Source organism: Hydractinia symbiolongicarpus, chromosome 3 (assembly GCF_029227915.1).
Source record: "Hydractinia symbiolongicarpus strain clone_291-10 chromosome 3, HSymV2.1, whole genome shotgun sequence".
Classification (NCBI taxonomy): Eukaryota; Metazoa; Cnidaria; class Hydrozoa; order Anthoathecata; family Hydractiniidae; genus Hydractinia; species Hydractinia symbiolongicarpus.
In genome coordinates, this window is record NC_079877.1 from 9,200,585 (window position 1) to 9,217,586 (window position 17,002).

A 17,002-nucleotide genomic window follows, 5' to 3' on the forward strand; every position below is an offset into this window, starting at 1 on the left:
AGGCTACTTTTGCGGGCGTTATTAATACAACATAAAATAACTTGTCTATCTGTACCGAGAAAGTTTATGCGAGGTCAAAAGCATAGACCGAACATGCGAGGTCGCTACGCTGACCGAGAGTAATATTTCTCGTAAGATGACAAGGTTGTAAAAAAAATAGAGAACTTTCCATTTGAGTTTTATTGTTTCAATTTTTCAAATACATGTTTATCACATAAATTCGACGTTGTTTTGCTTGTTTTTCATTGTGCTGTTAATGTTTTTAAAAGCATTTTCTTTTATCTGCGACACCGAACGTGGAACATGTTTTTCTGATTCTGACGGAGTGAATCGTGATTTAGGATTTACTGCAACTTCATTTTTCAGTGTGGATGTGTTTGGCTATTTTTTCCAATGTTATTTGTATGCATTTATAGTTATTAATATGTATGTTACAAGGTCAAAAATTGCACCGGGCTGTATGAAGCTCGTCGTTGAGGCTTTTACCCAATCAGTGCTGTGGATTTCCCGTATATACTGATTTAAAATAGCTATCAGTAAATAATACTGTATAAGGCCCGCTAGTGCCGTTTATAACCAAGCCGTTATCGAGGGTATATAAATGACAGCGCAGGGGCATTAATGAAAAGTCATGGGATAAAAATACTTAACGTCCAATTGAAGCAGTGACGTTAAACGCACGTATTTCATTTCGACTACTCATCTCCAGCATTGTTCTTAATAAGAAATGTTAATAGCATGTTAAACAGGGAAACGTATCCCTAGTTGTCAAAACAGGGTTACGTTGACGTAAATTTTGAAGCATATTAGAAAATTCTTTTTTTTTATCTCTTCATCCCTGACAAAAAAGGCGCACGATGCAGCGCGTATTGGTACTTAAATCCGCAAAATCGACCGTGTCTTGTGTGAATGGACACCTTCTAGATGTGATGTAGTACGCAACAAAAATAGTTTCTACATGTGAGTTATCTAAAACAACAAGACATTGTCAGAACGTCGTATAATGAACAATCCAATGATCTAGGATTGGCAACGCATCCTTCTGATGGAATTTAGCTCTTTTGTTTCATATTCATTGAAATTGAAGGGAATATCACCTTCACCGCGAAAGAACGATCTCTTGAAAGTATAACACGCATGTATGATTGGGAATTGTTGGTTTGGTCACCGAAGACAAGAATAACTCGTGTGTGATTCGTGTGCACCCTAGTCCTACACCACTCCGATAAAAACCTTCCGTTTATTCAACAATCAACAATGATCTTCATAGACCGTGTCAACATATTTCAAAGCGAAACCCACAAGAGTTTAAACGGTGAATGCTACATGCACAATATCTTCCCCGGAGGCGAATTTACGTTGTAATTTGTAAACGGCCATCTTGATTATAAGCACTCATTAATTACAGTAATTAGAGAGAAAAGAGCGTATAAAGAAGGCTTTAACATGAATTGGACTAATACGATTCGCGCACCGACGAAATAAGAGCCGGAATCATGAGGAAATATCAGATTTACGTGATTTGTTTTGTTGTTTTGGCTTTTGCCGCTGCCACAGGTATTTTAATGCTTCTTCATTGCAATTGCCGTCAATGTTTCGTCGCAATAATAAAAAAATTGCATTTGTTCTTAATTTTTCAGCTACAAGAGTTTGCAGCAACAGAAATATCTTGTGCTCTGTGGTTAGATCAACTAGTTGTTCAAAGAAAATCGTTTCCAGTCATTGCCCAAGGCTTTGCAACACATGTGGAGGTAATACGGCTTCTTACACTTGAGGGGGTTGTCATTGCATTTTAGTTGTGAATCTACCTAATTTGTTTCGTAATAGCAAAATGTCGAAACATAAAGGCGTCAATGCGCGTTGATTGTGGCTACCATGGAATTAGTCCGTTGGATTGCTTGAGAAAGGGATGTTGTTATGGCGAATTAAAGGTGGCTGGCCCGTGGTGTTATCATCGAAAAGGTAAATTTTCGACTATGTTTTCGGCATTAACACTGACAATTTGGGCCACTAATTATTTCTCAAAATACTCTAGCAAACTGTCCCATGATTGAAGCAAACAAACGTGAAGATTGTGGTTACCCTGGGATAAGCAAATCAGATTGCGTCAAAAAAGGATGCTGTTACAACGCGATCAAGGAAAAGGGACCGTGGTGTTATTACAGGCAAGGTAAGTTGTTCCGCTCTTACTGATTAGGTATTTTGAAAGCATTGTGTACTCTTCCATCCGTAATTTTAGAAAAATGCCGGAAAATAGCAGCAACAAGACGTCATGATTGTGGTTATCCAGGCATAACGAAGCGGGCATGCGAAAAGAAAGGCTGTTGTTATAGTGAATTGCTAAACCAAAGTGGACCGTGGTGCTACCACCGCCTAGGTAAGCATAGAAGTACGCTCTCCACATTCGTCGCAAAATAACATAATGCGCGATCCTTAAAGTTTTTACTGCTGGTTTGTGTTGAATTTTCGTTAGAAAAATGTCTGCGCAAAGCAACAGAACGTGACGACTGCGGCTATCCTGGTATAACAGAATTCGAATGCATGAAAAGAGGTTGCTGCTATAATTCATTGCCCGGTCGTGGGCCATGGTGTTATTACCGATGAGGTAAAAGTCGCGAACACTTTTGTAAGCAAGTCATTTCGGGCCACGAGCTTAATATGTACTTCCTTTCGTTTAGATACGAGGACCTTGGGAAGATTATATGCGAACTTTAGTGTACTCATTGTTGTAAAAATATGTTGTCAAATAAATACCTCTAATATATGAACTTTTCCTTCCCAATAAGATCCAGTAGGAGATGAATGATTTGACTGCCAATTTTCTTTTTGTCATGTCGCTGCAGCCAACCACATTTGAATTATTGCATAGGGTGCCTTGAGTGTCCGTATTTGCTGAAAGGAGTAGTAAGCGTTATTTAGTAAAGCCTGAAATCTTCTGGCGCCGCCATACCCAGAATCGCAATGCAACCGTGCAAGCGTAGCGTGAGCATTTCTATCCAAGGCGTTATTAACCGACTATTGCCGTTTTTTGCTACTTTGTCAACTTGGCAATTCTGTCTCATTCGGAGCCACAATTTTGATAGTCAAAAATGTCAGGGCGGATACGGAAAGCATAAATCTAAATACAAAAAGGCTACTTTTGCGGGCGTTATTAATACAACATAAAATATTGTCTATCTGTACCGAGAAAGTTTATGCGAGGTCAAAAGCATAGACCGAACATGCGAGGTCGCTACGCTGACCGAGAGTAATATTTCTCGTAAGATGACAAGGTTGTAAAAAAAATAGAGAACTTTCCATTTGAGTTTTATTGTTTCAATTTTTCAAATACATGTTTATCACATAAATTCGACGTTGTTTTGCTTGTTTTTCATTGTGCTGTTAATGTTTTTAAAAGCATTTTCTTTTATCTGCGACACCGAACGTGGAACATGTTTTTCTGATTCTGACGGAGTGAATCGTGATTTAGGATTTACTGCAACTTCATTTTTCAGTGTGGATGTGTTTGGCTATTTTTTCCAATGTTATTTGTATGCATTTATAGTTATTAATATGTATGTTACAAGGTCAAAAATTGCACCGGGCTGTATGAAGCTCGTCGTTGAGGCTTTTACCCAATCAGTGCTGTGGATTTCCCGTATATACTGATTTAAAATAGCTATCAGTAAATAATACTGTATAAGGCCCGCTAGTGCCGTTTATAACCAAGCCGTTATCGAGGGTATATAAATGACAGCGCAGGGGCATTAATGAAAAGTCATGGGATAAAAATACTTAACGTCCAATTGAAGCAGTGACGTTAAACGCACGTATTTCATTTCGACTACTCATCTCCAGCATTGTTCTTAATAAGAAATGTTAATAGCATGTTAAACAGGGAAACGTATCCCTAGTTGTCAAAACAGGGTTACGTTGACGTAAATTTTGAAGCATATTAGAAAATTCTTTTTTTTTATCTCTTCATCCCTGACAAAAAAGGCGCACGATGCAGCGCGTATTGGTACTTAAATCCGCAAAATCGACCGTGTCTTGTGTGAATGGACACCTTCTAGATGTGATGTAGTACGCAACAAAAATAGTTTCTACATGTGAGTTATCTAAAACAACAAGACATTGTCAGAACGTCGTATAATGAACAATCCAATGATCTAGGATTGGCAACGCATCCTTCTGATGGAATTTAGCTCTTTTGTTTCATATTCATTGAAATTGAAGGGAATATCACCTTCACCGCGAAAGAACGATCTCTTGAAAGTATAACACGCATGTATGATTGGGAATTGTTGGTTTGGTCACCGAAGACAAGAATAACTCGTGTGTGATTCGTGTGCACCCTAGTCCTACACCACTCCGATAAAAACCTTCCGTTTATTCAACAATCAACAATGATCTTCATAGACCGTGTCAACATATTTCAAAGCGAAACCCACAAGAGTTTAAACGGTGAATGCTACATGCACAATATCTTCCCCGGAGGCGAATTTACGTTGTAATTTGTAAACGGCCATCTTGATTATAAGCACTCATTAATTACAGTAATTAGAGAGAAAAGAGCGTATAAAGAAGGCTTTAACATGAATTGGACTAATACGATTCGCGCACCGACGAAATAAGAGCCGGAATCATGAGGAAATATCAGATTTACGTGATTTGTTTTGTTGTTTTGGCTTTTGCCGCTGCCACAGGTATTTTAATGCTTCTTCATTGCAATTGCCGTCAATGTTTCGTCGCAATAATAAAAAAATTGCATTTGTTCTTAATTTTTCAGCTACAAGAGTTTGCAGCAACAGAAATATCTTGTGCTCTGTGGTTAGATCAACTAGTTGTTCAAAGAAAATCGTTTCCAGTCATTGCCCAAGGCTTTGCAACACATGTGGAGGTAATACGGCTTCTTACACTTGAGGGGGTTGTCATTGCATTTTAGTTGTGAATCTACCTAATTTGTTTCGTAATAGCAAAATGTCGAAACATAAAGGCGTCAATGCGCGTTGATTGTGGCTACCATGGAATTAGTCCGTTGGATTGCTTGAGAAAGGGATGTTGTTATGGCGAATTAAAGGTGGCTGGCCCGTGGTGTTATCATCGAAAAGGTAAATTTTCGACTATGTTTTCGGCATTAACACTGACAATTTGGGCCACTAATTATTTCTCAAAATACTCTAGCAAACTGTCCCATGATTGAAGCAAACAAACGTGAAGATTGTGGTTACCCTGGGATAAGCAAATCAGATTGCGTCAAAAAAGGATGCTGTTACAACGCGATCAAGGAAAAGGGACCGTGGTGTTATTACAGGCAAGGTAAGTTGTTCCGCTCTTACTGATTAGGTATTTTGAAAGCATTGTGTACTCTTCCATCCGTAATTTTAGAAAAATGCCGGAAAATAGCAGCAACAAGACGTCATGATTGTGGTTATCCAGGCATAACGAAGCGGGCATGCGAGAAGAAAGGCTGTTGTTATAGTGAATTGCTAAACCAAAGTGGACCGTGGTGCTACCACCGACTAGGTAAGCATAGAAGTACGCTCTCCACATTCGTCGCAAAATAACATAATGCGCGATCCTTAAAGTTTTTACTGCTGGTTTGTGTTGAATTTTCGTTAGAAAAATGTCTGCGCAAAGCAACAGAACGTGACGACTGCGGCTATCCTGGTATAACAGAATTCGAATGCATGAAAAGAGGTTGCTGCTATAATTCATTGCCCGGTCGTGGGCCATGGTGTTATTACCGATGAGGTAAAAGTCGCGAACACTTTTGTAAGCAAGTCATTTCGGGCCACGAGCTTAATATGTACTTCCTTTCGTTTAGATACGAGGACCTTGGGAAGATTATATGCGAACTTTAGTGTACTCATTGTTGTAAAAATATGTTGTCAAATAAATACCTCTAATATATGAACTTTTCCTTCCCAATAAGATCCAGTAGGAGATGAATGATTTGACTGCCAATTTTCTTTTTGTCATGTCGCTGCAGCCAACCACATTTGAATTATTGCATGGGGTGCCTTGAGTGTCCGTATTTGCTGAAAGGAGTAGTAAGCGTTATTTAGTAAAGCCTGAAATCTTCTGGCGCCGCCATACCCAGAATCGCAATGCAACCGTGCAAGCGTAGCGTGAGCATTTCTATCCAAGGCGTTATTAACCGACTATTGCCGTTTTTTGCTACTTTGTCAACTTGGCAATTCTGTCTCATTCGGAGCCACAATTTTGATAGTCAAAAATGTCAGGGCGGATACGGAAAGCATAAATCTAAATACAAAAAGGCTACTTTTGCGGGCGTTATTAATACAACATAAAATAACTTGTCTATCTGTACCGAGAAAGTTTATGCGAGGTCAAAAGCATAGACCGAACATGCGAGGTCGCTACGCTGACCGAGAGTAATATTTCTCGTAAGATGACAAGGTTGTAAAAAAAATAGAGAACTTTCCATTTGAGTTTTATTGTTTCAATTTTTCAAATACATGTTTATCACATAAATTCGACGTTGTTTTGCTTGTTTTTCATTGTGCTGTTAATGTTTTTAAAAGCATTTTCTTTTATCTGCGACACCGAACGTGGAACATGTTTTTCTGATTCTGACGGAGTGAATCGTGATTTAGGATTTACTGCAACTTCATTTTTCAGTGTGGATGTGTTTGGCTATTTTTTCCAATGTTATTTGTATGCATTTATAGTTATTAATATGTATGTTACAAGGTCAAAAATTGCACCGGGCTGTATGAAGCTCGTCGTTGAGGCTTTTACCCAATCAGTGCTGTGGATTTCCCGTATATACTGATTTAAAATAGCTATCAGTAAATAATACTGTATAAGGCCCGCTAGTGCCGTTTATAACCAAGCCGTTATCGAGGGTATATAAATGACAGCGCAGGGGCATTAATGAAAAGTCATGGGATAAAAATACTTAACGTCCAATTGAAGCAGTGACGTTAAACGCACGTATTTCATTTCGACTACTCATCTCCAGCATTGTTCTTAATAAGAAATGTTAATAGCATGTTAAACAGGGAAACGTATCCCTAGTTGTCAAAACAGGGTTACGTTGACGTAAATTTTGAAGCATATTAGAAAATTCTTTTTTTTTATCTCTTCATCCCTGACAAAAAAGGCGCACGATGCAGCGCGTATTGGTACTTAAATCCGCAAAATCGACCGTGTCTTGTGTGAATGGACACCTTCTAGATGTGATGTAGTACGCAACAAAAATAGTTTCTACATGTGAGTTATCTAAAACAACAAGACATTGTCAGAACGTCGTATAATGAACAATCCAATGATCTAGGATTGGCAACGCATCCTTCTGATGGAATTTAGCTCTTTTGTTTCATATTCATTGAAATTGAAGGGAATATCACCTTCACCGCGAAAGAACGATCTCTTGAAAGTATAACACGCATGTATGATTGGGAATTGTTGGTTTGGTCACCGAAGACAAGAATAACTCGTGTGTGATTCGTGTGCACCCTAGTCCTACACCACTCCGATAAAAACCTTCCGTTTATTCAACAATCAACAATGATCTTCATAGACCGTGTCAACATATTTCAAAGCGAAACCCACAAGAGTTTAAACGGTGAATGCTACATGCACAATATCTTCCCCGGAGGCGAATTTACGTTGTAATTTGTAAACGGCCATCTTGATTATAAGCACTCATTAATTACAGTAATTAGAGAGAAAAGAGCGTATAAAGAAGGCTTTAACATGAATTGGACTAATACGATTCGCGCACCGACGAAATAAGAGCCGGAATCATGAGGAAATATCAGATTTACGTGATTTGTTTTGTTGTTTTGGCTTTTGCCGCTGCCACAGGTATTTTAATGCTTCTTCATTGCAATTGCCGTCAATGTTTCGTCGCAATAATAAAAAAATTGCATTTGTTCTTAATTTTTCAGCTACAAGAGTTTGCAGCAACAGAAATATCTTGTGCTCTGTGGTTAGATCAACTAGTTGTTCAAAGAAAATCGTTTCCAGTCATTGCCCAAGGCTTTGCAACACATGTGGAGGTAATACGGCTTCTTACACTTGAGGGGGTTGTCATTGCATTTTAGTTGTGAATCTACCTAATTTGTTTCGTAATAGCAAAATGTCGAAACATAAAGGCGTCAATGCGCGTTGATTGTGGCTACCATGGAATTAGTCCGTTGGATTGCTTGAGAAAGGGATGTTGTTATGGCGAATTAAAGGTGGCTGGCCCGTGGTGTTATCATCGAAAAGGTAAATTTTCGACTATGTTTTCGGCATTAACACTGACAATTTGGGCCACTAATTATTTCTCAAAATACTCTAGCAAACTGTCCCATGATTGAAGCAAACAAACGTGAAGATTGTGGTTACCCTGGGATAAGCAAATCAGATTGCGTCAAAAAAGGATGCTGTTACAACGCGATCAAGGAAAAGGGACCGTGGTGTTATTACAGGCAAGGTAAGTTGTTCCGCTCTTACTGATTAGGTATTTTGAAAGCATTGTGTACTCTTCCATCCGTAATTTTAGAAAAATGCCGGAAAATAGCAGCAACAAGACGTCATGATTGTGGTTATCCAGGCATAACGAAGCGGGCATGCGAAAAGAAAGGCTGTTGTTATAGTGAATTGCTAAACCAAAGTGGACCGTGGTGCTACCACCGCCTAGGTAAGCATAGAAGTACGCTCTCCACATTCGTCGCAAAATAACATAATGCGCGATCCTTAAAGTTTTTACTGCTGGTTTGTGTTGAATTTTCGTTAGAAAAATGTCTGCGCAAAGCAACAGAACGTGACGACTGCGGCTATCCTGGTATAACAGAATTCGAATGCATGAAAAGAGGTTGCTGCTATAATTCATTGCCCGGTCGTGGGCCATGGTGTTATTACCGATGAGGTAAAAGTCGCGAACACTTTTGTAAGCAAGTCATTTCGGGCCACGAGCTTAATATGTACTTCCTTTCGTTTAGATACGAGGACCTTGGGAAGATTATATGCGAACTTTAGTGTACTCATTGTTGTAAAAATATGTTGTCAAATAAATACCTCTAATATATGAACTTTTCCTTCCCAATAAGATCCAGTAGGAGATGAATGATTTGACTGCCAATTTTCTTTTTGTCATGTCGCTGCAGCCAACCACATTTGAATTATTGCATAGGGTGCCTTGAGTGTCCGTATTTGCTGAAAGGAGTAGTAAGCGTTATTTAGTAAAGCCTGAAATCTTCTGGCGCCGCCATACCCAGAATCGCAATGCAACCGTGCAAGCGTAGCGTGAGCATTTCTATCCAAGGCGTTATTAACCGACTATTGCCGTTTTTTGCTACTTTGTCAACTTGGCAATTCTGTCTCATTCGGAGCCACAATTTTGATAGTCAAAAATGTCAGGGCGGATACGGAAAGCATAAATCTAAATACAAAAAGGCTACTTTTGCGGGCGTTATTAATACAACATAAAATAACTTGTCTATCTGTACCGAGAAAGTTTATGCGAGGTCAAAAGCATAGACCGAACATGCGAGGTCGCTACGCTGACCGAGAGTAATATTTCTCGTAAGATGACAAGGTTGTAAAAAAAATAGAGAACTTTCCATTTGAGTTTTATTGTTTCAATTTTTCAAATACATGTTTATCACATAAATTCGACGTTGTTTTGCTTGTTTTTCATTGTGCTGTTAATGTTTTTAAAAGCATTTTCTTTTATCTGCGACACCGAACGTGGAACATGTTTTTCTGATTCTGACGGAGTGAATCGTGATTTAGGATTTACTGCAACTTCATTTTTCAGTGTGGATGTGTTTGGCTATTTTTTCCAATGTTATTTGTATGCATTTATAGTTATTAATATGTATGTTACAAGGTCAAAAATTGCACCGGGCTGTATGAAGCTCGTCGTTGAGGCTTTTACCCAATCAGTGCTGTGGATTTCCCGTATATACTGATTTAAAATAGCTATCAGTAAATAATACTGTATAAGGCCCGCTAGTGCCGTTTATAACCAAGCCGTTATCGAGGGTATATAAATGACAGCGCAGGGGCATTAATGAAAAGTCATGGGATAAAAATACTTAACGTCCAATTGAAGCAGTGACGTTAAACGCACGTATTTCATTTCGACTACTCATCTCCAGCATTGTTCTTAATAAGAAATGTTAATAGCATGTTAAACAGGGAAACGTATCCCTAGTTGTCAAAACAGGGTTACGTTGACGTAAATTTTGAAGCATATTAGAAAATTCTTTTTTTTTATCTCTTCATCCCTGACAAAAAAGGCGCACGATGCAGCGCGTATTGGTACTTAAATCCGCAAAATCGACCGTGTCTTGTGTGAATGGACACCTTCTAGATGTGATGTAGTACGCAACAAAAATAGTTTCTACATGTGAGTTATCTAAAACAACAAGACATTGTCAGAACGTCGTATAATGAACAATCCAATGATCTAGGATTGGCAACGCATCCTTCTGATGGAATTTAGCTCTTTTGTTTCATATTCATTGAAATTGAAGGGAATATCACCTTCACCGCGAAAGAACGATCTCTTGAAAGTATAACACGCATGTATGATTGGGAATTGTTGGTTTGGTCACCGAAGACAAGAATAACTCGTGTGTGATTCGTGTGCACCCTAGTCCTACACCACTCCGATAAAAACCTTCCGTTTATTCAACAATCAACAATGATCTTCATAGACCGTGTCAACATATTTCAAAGCGAAACCCACAAGAGTTTAAACGGTGAATGCTACATGCACAATATCTTCCCCGGAGGCGAATTTACGTTGTAATTTGTAAACGGCCATCTTGATTATAAGCACTCATTAATTACAGTAATTAGAGAGAAAAGAGCGTATAAAGAAGGCTTTAACATGAATTGGACTAATACGATTCGCGCACCGACGAAATAAGAGCCGGAATCATGAGGAAATATCAGATTTACGTGATTTGTTTTGTTGTTTTGGCTTTTGCCGCTGCCACAGGTATTTTAATGCTTCTTCATTGCAATTGCCGTCAATGTTTCGTCGCAATAATAAAAAAATTGCATTTGTTCTTAATTTTTCAGCTACAAGAGTTTGCAGCAACAGAAATATCTTGTGCTCTGTGGTTAGATCAACTAGTTGTTCAAAGAAAATCGTTTCCAGTCATTGCCCAAGGCTTTGCAACACATGTGGAGGTAATACGGCTTCTTACACTTGAGGGGGTTGTCATTGCATTTTAGTTGTGAATCTACCTAATTTGTTTCGTAATAGCAAAATGTCGAAACATAAAGGCGTCAATGCGCGTTGATTGTGGCTACCATGGAATTAGTCCGTTGGATTGCTTGAGAAAGGGATGTTGTTATGGCGAATTAAAGGTGGCTGGCCCGTGGTGTTATCATCGAAAAGGTAAATTTTCGACTATGTTTTCGGCATTAACACTGACAATTTGGGCCACTAATTATTTCTCAAAATACTCTAGCAAACTGTCCCATGATTGAAGCAAACAAACGTGAAGATTGTGGTTACCCTGGGATAAGCAAATCAGATTGCGTCAAAAAAGGATGCTGTTACAACGCGATCAAGGAAAAGGGACCGTGGTGTTATTACAGGCAAGGTAAGTTGTTCCGCTCTTACTGATTAGGTATTTTGAAAGCATTGTGTACTCTTCCATCCGTAATTTTAGAAAAATGCCGGAAAATAGCAGCAACAAGACGTCATGATTGTGGTTATCCAGGCATAACGAAGCGGGCATGCGAAAAGAAAGGCTGTTGTTATAGTGAATTGCTAAACCAAAGTGGACCGTGGTGCTACCACCGCCTAGGTAAGCATAGAAGTACGCTCTCCACATTCGTCGCAAAATAACATAATGCGCGATCCTTAAAGTTTTTACTGCTGGTTTGTGTTGAATTTTCGTTAGAAAAATGTCTGCGCAAAGCAACAGAACGTGACGACTGCGGCTATCCTGGTATAACAGAATTCGAATGCATGAAAAGAGGTTGCTGCTATAATTCATTGCCCGGTCGTGGGCCATGGTGTTATTACCGATGAGGTAAAAGTCGCGAACACTTTTGTAAGCAAGTCATTTCGGGCCACGAGCTTAATATGTACTTCCTTTCGTTTAGATACGAGGACCTTGGGAAGATTATATGCGAACTTTAGTGTACTCATTGTTGTAAAAATATGTTGTCAAATAAATACCTCTAATATATGAACTTTTCCTTCCCAATAAGATCCAGTAGGAGATGAATGATTTGACTGCCAATTTTCTTTTTGTCATGTCGCTGCAGCCAACCACATTTGAATTATTGCATAGGGTGCCTTGAGTGTCCGTATTTGCTGAAAGGAGTAGTAAGCGTTATTTAGTAAAGCCTGAAATCTTCTGGCGCCGCCATACCCAGAATCGCAATGCAACCGTGCAAGCGTAGCGTGAGCATTTCTATCCAAGGCGTTATTAACCGACTATTGCCGTTTTTTGCTACTTTGTCAACTTGGCAATTCTGTCTCATTCGGAGCCACAATTTTGATAGTCAAAAATGTCAGGGCGGATACGGAAAGCATAAATCTAAATACAAAAAGGCTACTTTTGCGGGCGTTATTAATACAACATAAAATAACTTGTCTATCTGTACCGAGAAAGTTTATGCGAGGTCAAAAGCATAGACCGAACATGCGAGGTCGCTACGCTGACCGAGAGTAATATTTCTCGTAAGATGACAAGGTTGTAAAAAAAATAGAGAACTTTCCATTTGAGTTTTATTGTTTCAATTTTTCAAATACATGTTTATCACATAAATTCGACGTTGTTTTGCTTGTTTTTCATTGTGCTGTTAATGTTTTTAAAAGCATTTTCTTTTATCTGCGACACCGAACGTGGAACATGTTTTTCTGATTCTGACGGAGTGAATCGTGATTTAGGATTTACTGCAACTTCATTTTTCAGTGTGGATGTGTTTGGCTATTTTTTCCAATGTTATTTGTATGCATTTATAGTTATTAATATGTATGTTACAAGGTCAAAAATTGCACCGGGCTGTATGAAGCTCGTCGTTGAGGCTTTTACCCAATCAGTGCTGTGGATTTCCCGTATATACTGATTTAAAATAGCTATCAGTAAATAATACTGTATAAGGCCCGCTAGTGCCGTTTATAACCAAGCCGTTATCGAGGGTATATAAATGACAGCGCAGGGGCATTAATGAAATGGGATAAAAATACTTAACGTCCAATTGAAGCAGTGACGTTAAACGCACGTATTTCATTTCGACTACTCATCTCCAGCATTGTTCTTAATAAGAAATGTTAATAGCATGTTAAACAGGGAAACGTATCCCTAGTTGTCAAAACAGGGTTACGTTGACGTAAATTTTGAAGCATATTAGAAAATTCTTTTTTTTTATCTCTTCATCCCTGACAAAAAAGGCGCACGATGCAGCGCGTATTGGTACTTAAATCCGCAAAATCGACCGTGTCTTGTGTGAATGGACACCTTCTAGATGTGATGTAGTACGCAACAAAAATAGTTTCTACATGTGAGTTATCTAAAACAACAAGACATTGTCAGAACGTCGTATAATGAACAATCCAATGATCTAGGATTGGCAACGCATCCTTCTGATGGAATTTAGCTCTTTTGTTTCATATTCATTGAAATTGAAGGGAATATCACCTTCACCGCGAAAGAACGATCTCTTGAAAGTATAACACGCATGTATGATTGGGAATTGTTGGTTTGGTCACCGAAGACAAGAATAACTCGTGTGTGATTCGTGTGCACCCTAGTCCTACACCACTCCGATAAAAACCTTCCGTTTATTCAACAATCAACAATGATCTTCATAGACCGTGTCAACATATTTCAAAGCGAAACCCACAAGAGTTTAAACGGTGAATGCTACATGCACAATATCTTCCCCGGAGGCGAATTTACGTTGTAATTTGTAAACGGCCATCTTGATTATAAGCACTCATTAATTACAGTAATTAGAGAGAAAAGAGCGTATAAAGAAGGCTTTAACATGAATTGGACTAATACGATTCGCGCACCGACGAAATAAGAGCCGGAATCATGAGGAAATATCAGATTTACGTGATTTGTTTTGTTGTTTTGGCTTTTGCCGCTGCCACAGGTATTTTAATGCTTCTTCATTGCAATTGCCGTCAATGTTTCGTCGCAATAATAAAAAAATTGCATTTGTTCTTAATTTTTCAGCTACAAGAGTTTGCAGCAACAGAAATATCTTGTGCTCTGTGGTTAGATCAACTAGTTGTTCAAAGAAAATCGTTTCCAGTCATTGCCCAAGGCTTTGCAACACATGTGGAGGTAATACGGCTTCTTACACTTGAGGGGGTTGTCATTGCATTTTAGTTGTGAATCTACCTAATTTGTTTCGTAATAGCAAAATGTCGAAACATAAAGGCGTCAATGCGCGTTGATTGTGGCTACCATGGAATTAGTCCGTTGGATTGCTTGAGAAAGGGATGTTGTTATGGCGAATTAAAGGTGGCTGGCCCGTGGTGTTATCATCGAAAAGGTAAATTTTCGACTATGTTTTCGGCATTAACACTGACAATTTGGGCCACTAATTATTTCTCAAAATACTCTAGCAAACTGTCCCATGATTGAAGCAAACAAACGTGAAGATTGTGGTTACCCTGGGATAAGCAAATCAGATTGCGTCAAAAAAGGATGCTGTTACAACGCGATCAAGGAAAAGGGACCGTGGTGTTATTACAGGCAAGGTAAGTTGTTCCGCTCTTACTGATTAGGTATTTTGAAAGCATTGTGTACTCTTCCATCCGTAATTTTAGAAAAATGCCGGAAAATAGCAGCAACAAGACGTCATGATTGTGGTTATCCAGGCATAACGAAGCGGGCATGCGAAAAGAAAGGCTGTTGTTATAGTGAATTGCTAAACCAAAGTGGACCGTGGTGCTACCACCGCCTAGGTAAGCATAGAAGTACGCTCTCCACATTCGTCGCAAAATAACATAATGCGCGATCCTTAAAGTTTTTACTGCTGGTTTGTGTTGAATTTTCGTTAGAAAAATGTCTGCGCAAAGCAACAGAACGTGACGACTGCGGCTATCCTGGTATAACAGAATTCGAATGCATGAAAAGAGGTTGCTGCTATAATTCATTGCCCGGTCGTGGGCCATGGTGTTATTACCGATGAGGTAAAAGTCGCGAACACTTTTGTAAGCAAGTCATTTCGGGCCACGAGCTTAATATGTACTTCCTTTCGTTTAGATACGAGGACCTTGGGAAGATTATATGCGAACTTTAGTGTACTCATTGTTGTAAAAATATGTTGTCAAATAAATACCTCTAATATATGAACTTTTCCTTCCCAATAAGATCCAGTAGGAGATGAATGATTTGACTGCCAATTTTCTTTTTGTCATGTCGCTGCAGCCAACCACATTTGAATTATTGCATAGGGTGCCTTGAGTGTCCGTATTTGCTGAAAGGAGTAGTAAGCGTTATTTAGTAAAGCCTGAAATCTTCTGGCGCCGCCATACCCAGAATCGCAATGCAACCGTGCAAGCGTAGCGTGAGCATTTCTATCCAAGGCGTTATTAACCGACTATTGCCGTTTTTTGCTACTTTGTCAACTTGGCAATTCTGTCTCATTCGGAGCCACAATTTTGATAGTCAAAAATGTCAGGGCGGATACGGAAAGCATAAATCTAAATACAAAAAGGCTACTTTTGCGGGCGTTATTAATACAACATAAAATAACTTGTCTATCTGTACCGAGAAAGTTTATGCGAGGTCAAAAGCATAGACCGAACATGCGAGGTCGCTACGCTGACCGAGAGTAATATTTCTCGTAAGATGACAAGGTTGTAAAAAAAATAGAGAACTTTCCATTTGAGTTTTATTGTTTCAATTTTTCAAATACATGTTTATCACATAAATTCGACGTTGTTTTGCTTGTTTTTCATTGTGCTGTTAATGTTTTTAAAAGCATTTTCTTTTATCTGCGACACCGAACGTGGAACATGTTTTTCTGATTCTGACGGAGTGAATCGTGATTTAGGATTTACTGCAACTTCATTTTTCAGTGTGGATGTGTTTGGCTATTTTTTCCAATGTTATTTGTATGCATTTATAGTTATTAATATGTATGTTACAAGGTCAAAAATTGCACCGGGCTGTATGAAGCTCGTCGTTGAGGCTTTTACCCAATCAGTGCTGTGGATTTCCCGTATATACTGATTTAAAATAGCTATCAGTAAATAATACTGTATAAGGCCCGCTAGTGCCGTTTATAACCAAGCCGTTATCGAGGGTATATAAATGACAGCGCAGGGGCATTAATGAAAAGTCATGGGATAAAAATACTTAACGTCCAATTGAAGCAGTGACGTTAAACGCACGTATTTCATTTCGACTACTCATCTCCAGCATTGTTCTTAATAAGAAATGTTAATAGCATGTTAAACAGGGAAACGTATCCCTAGTTGTCAAAACAGGGTTACGTTGACGTAAATTTTGAAGCATATTAGAAAATTCTTTTTTTTTATCTCTTCATCCCTGACAAAAAAGGCGCACGATGCAGCGCGTATTGGTACTTAAATCCGCAAAATCGACCGTGTCTTGTGTGAATGGACACCTTCTAGATGTGATGTAGTACGCAACAAAAATAGTTTCTACATGTGAGTTATCTAAAACAACAAGACATTGTCAGAACGTCGTATAATGAACAATCCAATGATCTAGGATTGGCAACGCATCCTTCTGATGGAATTTAGCTCTTTTGTTTCATATTCATTGAAATTGAAGGGAATATCACCTTCACCGCGAAAGAACGATCTCTTGAAAGTATAACACGCATGTATGATTGGGAATTGTTGGTTTGGTCACCGAAGACAAGAATAACTCGTGTGTGATTCGTGTGCACCCTAGTCCTACACCACTCCGATAAAAACCTTCCGTTTATTCAACAATCAACAATGATCTTCATAGACCGTGTCAACATATTTCAAAGCGAAACCCACAAGAGTTTAAACGGTGAATGCTACATGCACAATATCTTCCCCGGAGGCGAATTTACG

The 17,002-nt window shown here is 38.9% G+C and overlaps 2 protein-coding genes across 2 annotated transcripts; both read left to right on the forward strand.

The window, feature by feature from the left end:
* The first annotated feature begins 1,473 nt into the window (after positions 1 to 1,473).
* On the forward strand, positions 1,474 to 2,762 carry LOC130635404 (trefoil factor 2-like). The gene is made up of 4 exons (XM_057444734.1): positions 1,474 to 1,557; positions 1,641 to 1,751; positions 1,828 to 1,962; positions 2,036 to 2,762. The coding sequence occupies exons 1-4, from the start codon at positions 1,497 to 1,499 to the stop codon at positions 2,191 to 2,193; spliced, it is 465 nt and encodes a 154-aa protein (XP_057300717.1). The 5' UTR covers positions 1,474 to 1,496; the 3' UTR covers positions 2,194 to 2,762.
* A 1,839-nt stretch (positions 2,763 to 4,601) lies between these two features.
* Positions 4,602 to 5,890, forward strand: LOC130635406 (integumentary mucin C.1-like). The gene is made up of 5 exons (XM_057444735.1): positions 4,602 to 4,685; positions 4,769 to 4,879; positions 4,956 to 5,090; positions 5,164 to 5,298; positions 5,368 to 5,890. The coding sequence occupies exons 1-5, from the start codon at positions 4,625 to 4,627 to the stop codon at positions 5,544 to 5,546; spliced, it is 621 nt and encodes a 206-aa protein (XP_057300718.1). The 5' UTR covers positions 4,602 to 4,624; the 3' UTR covers positions 5,547 to 5,890.
* The last annotated feature ends 11,112 nt before the right edge of the window (positions 5,891 to 17,002 follow it).

Coding starts and splice junctions, on each gene's coding strand:
- LOC130635404 (XM_057444734.1), top strand. CDS start 1,497: ATGAGGAAATATCAGATTTACGTGATTTGTTTTGTTGTTTTGGCTTTT. Junction 1,558..1,640: donor GGCTTTTGCCGCTGCCACAG/GTATTTTAATGC, acceptor TTAATTTTTCAG/CTACAAGAGTTTGCAGCAAC. Junction 1,752..1,827: donor GCTTTGCAACACATGTGGAG/GTAATACGGCTT, acceptor GTTTCGTAATAG/CAAAATGTCGAAACATAAAG.
- LOC130635406 (XM_057444735.1), top strand. CDS start 4,625: ATGAGGAAATATCAGATTTACGTGATTTGTTTTGTTGTTTTGGCTTTT. Junction 5,091..5,163: donor GTGGTGTTATCATCGAAAAG/GTAAATTTTCGA, acceptor AAAATACTCTAG/CAAACTGTCCCATGATTGAA. Junction 5,299..5,367: donor GTGGTGTTATTACAGGCAAG/GTAAGTTGTTCC, acceptor CCGTAATTTTAG/AAAAATGCCGGAAAATAGCA.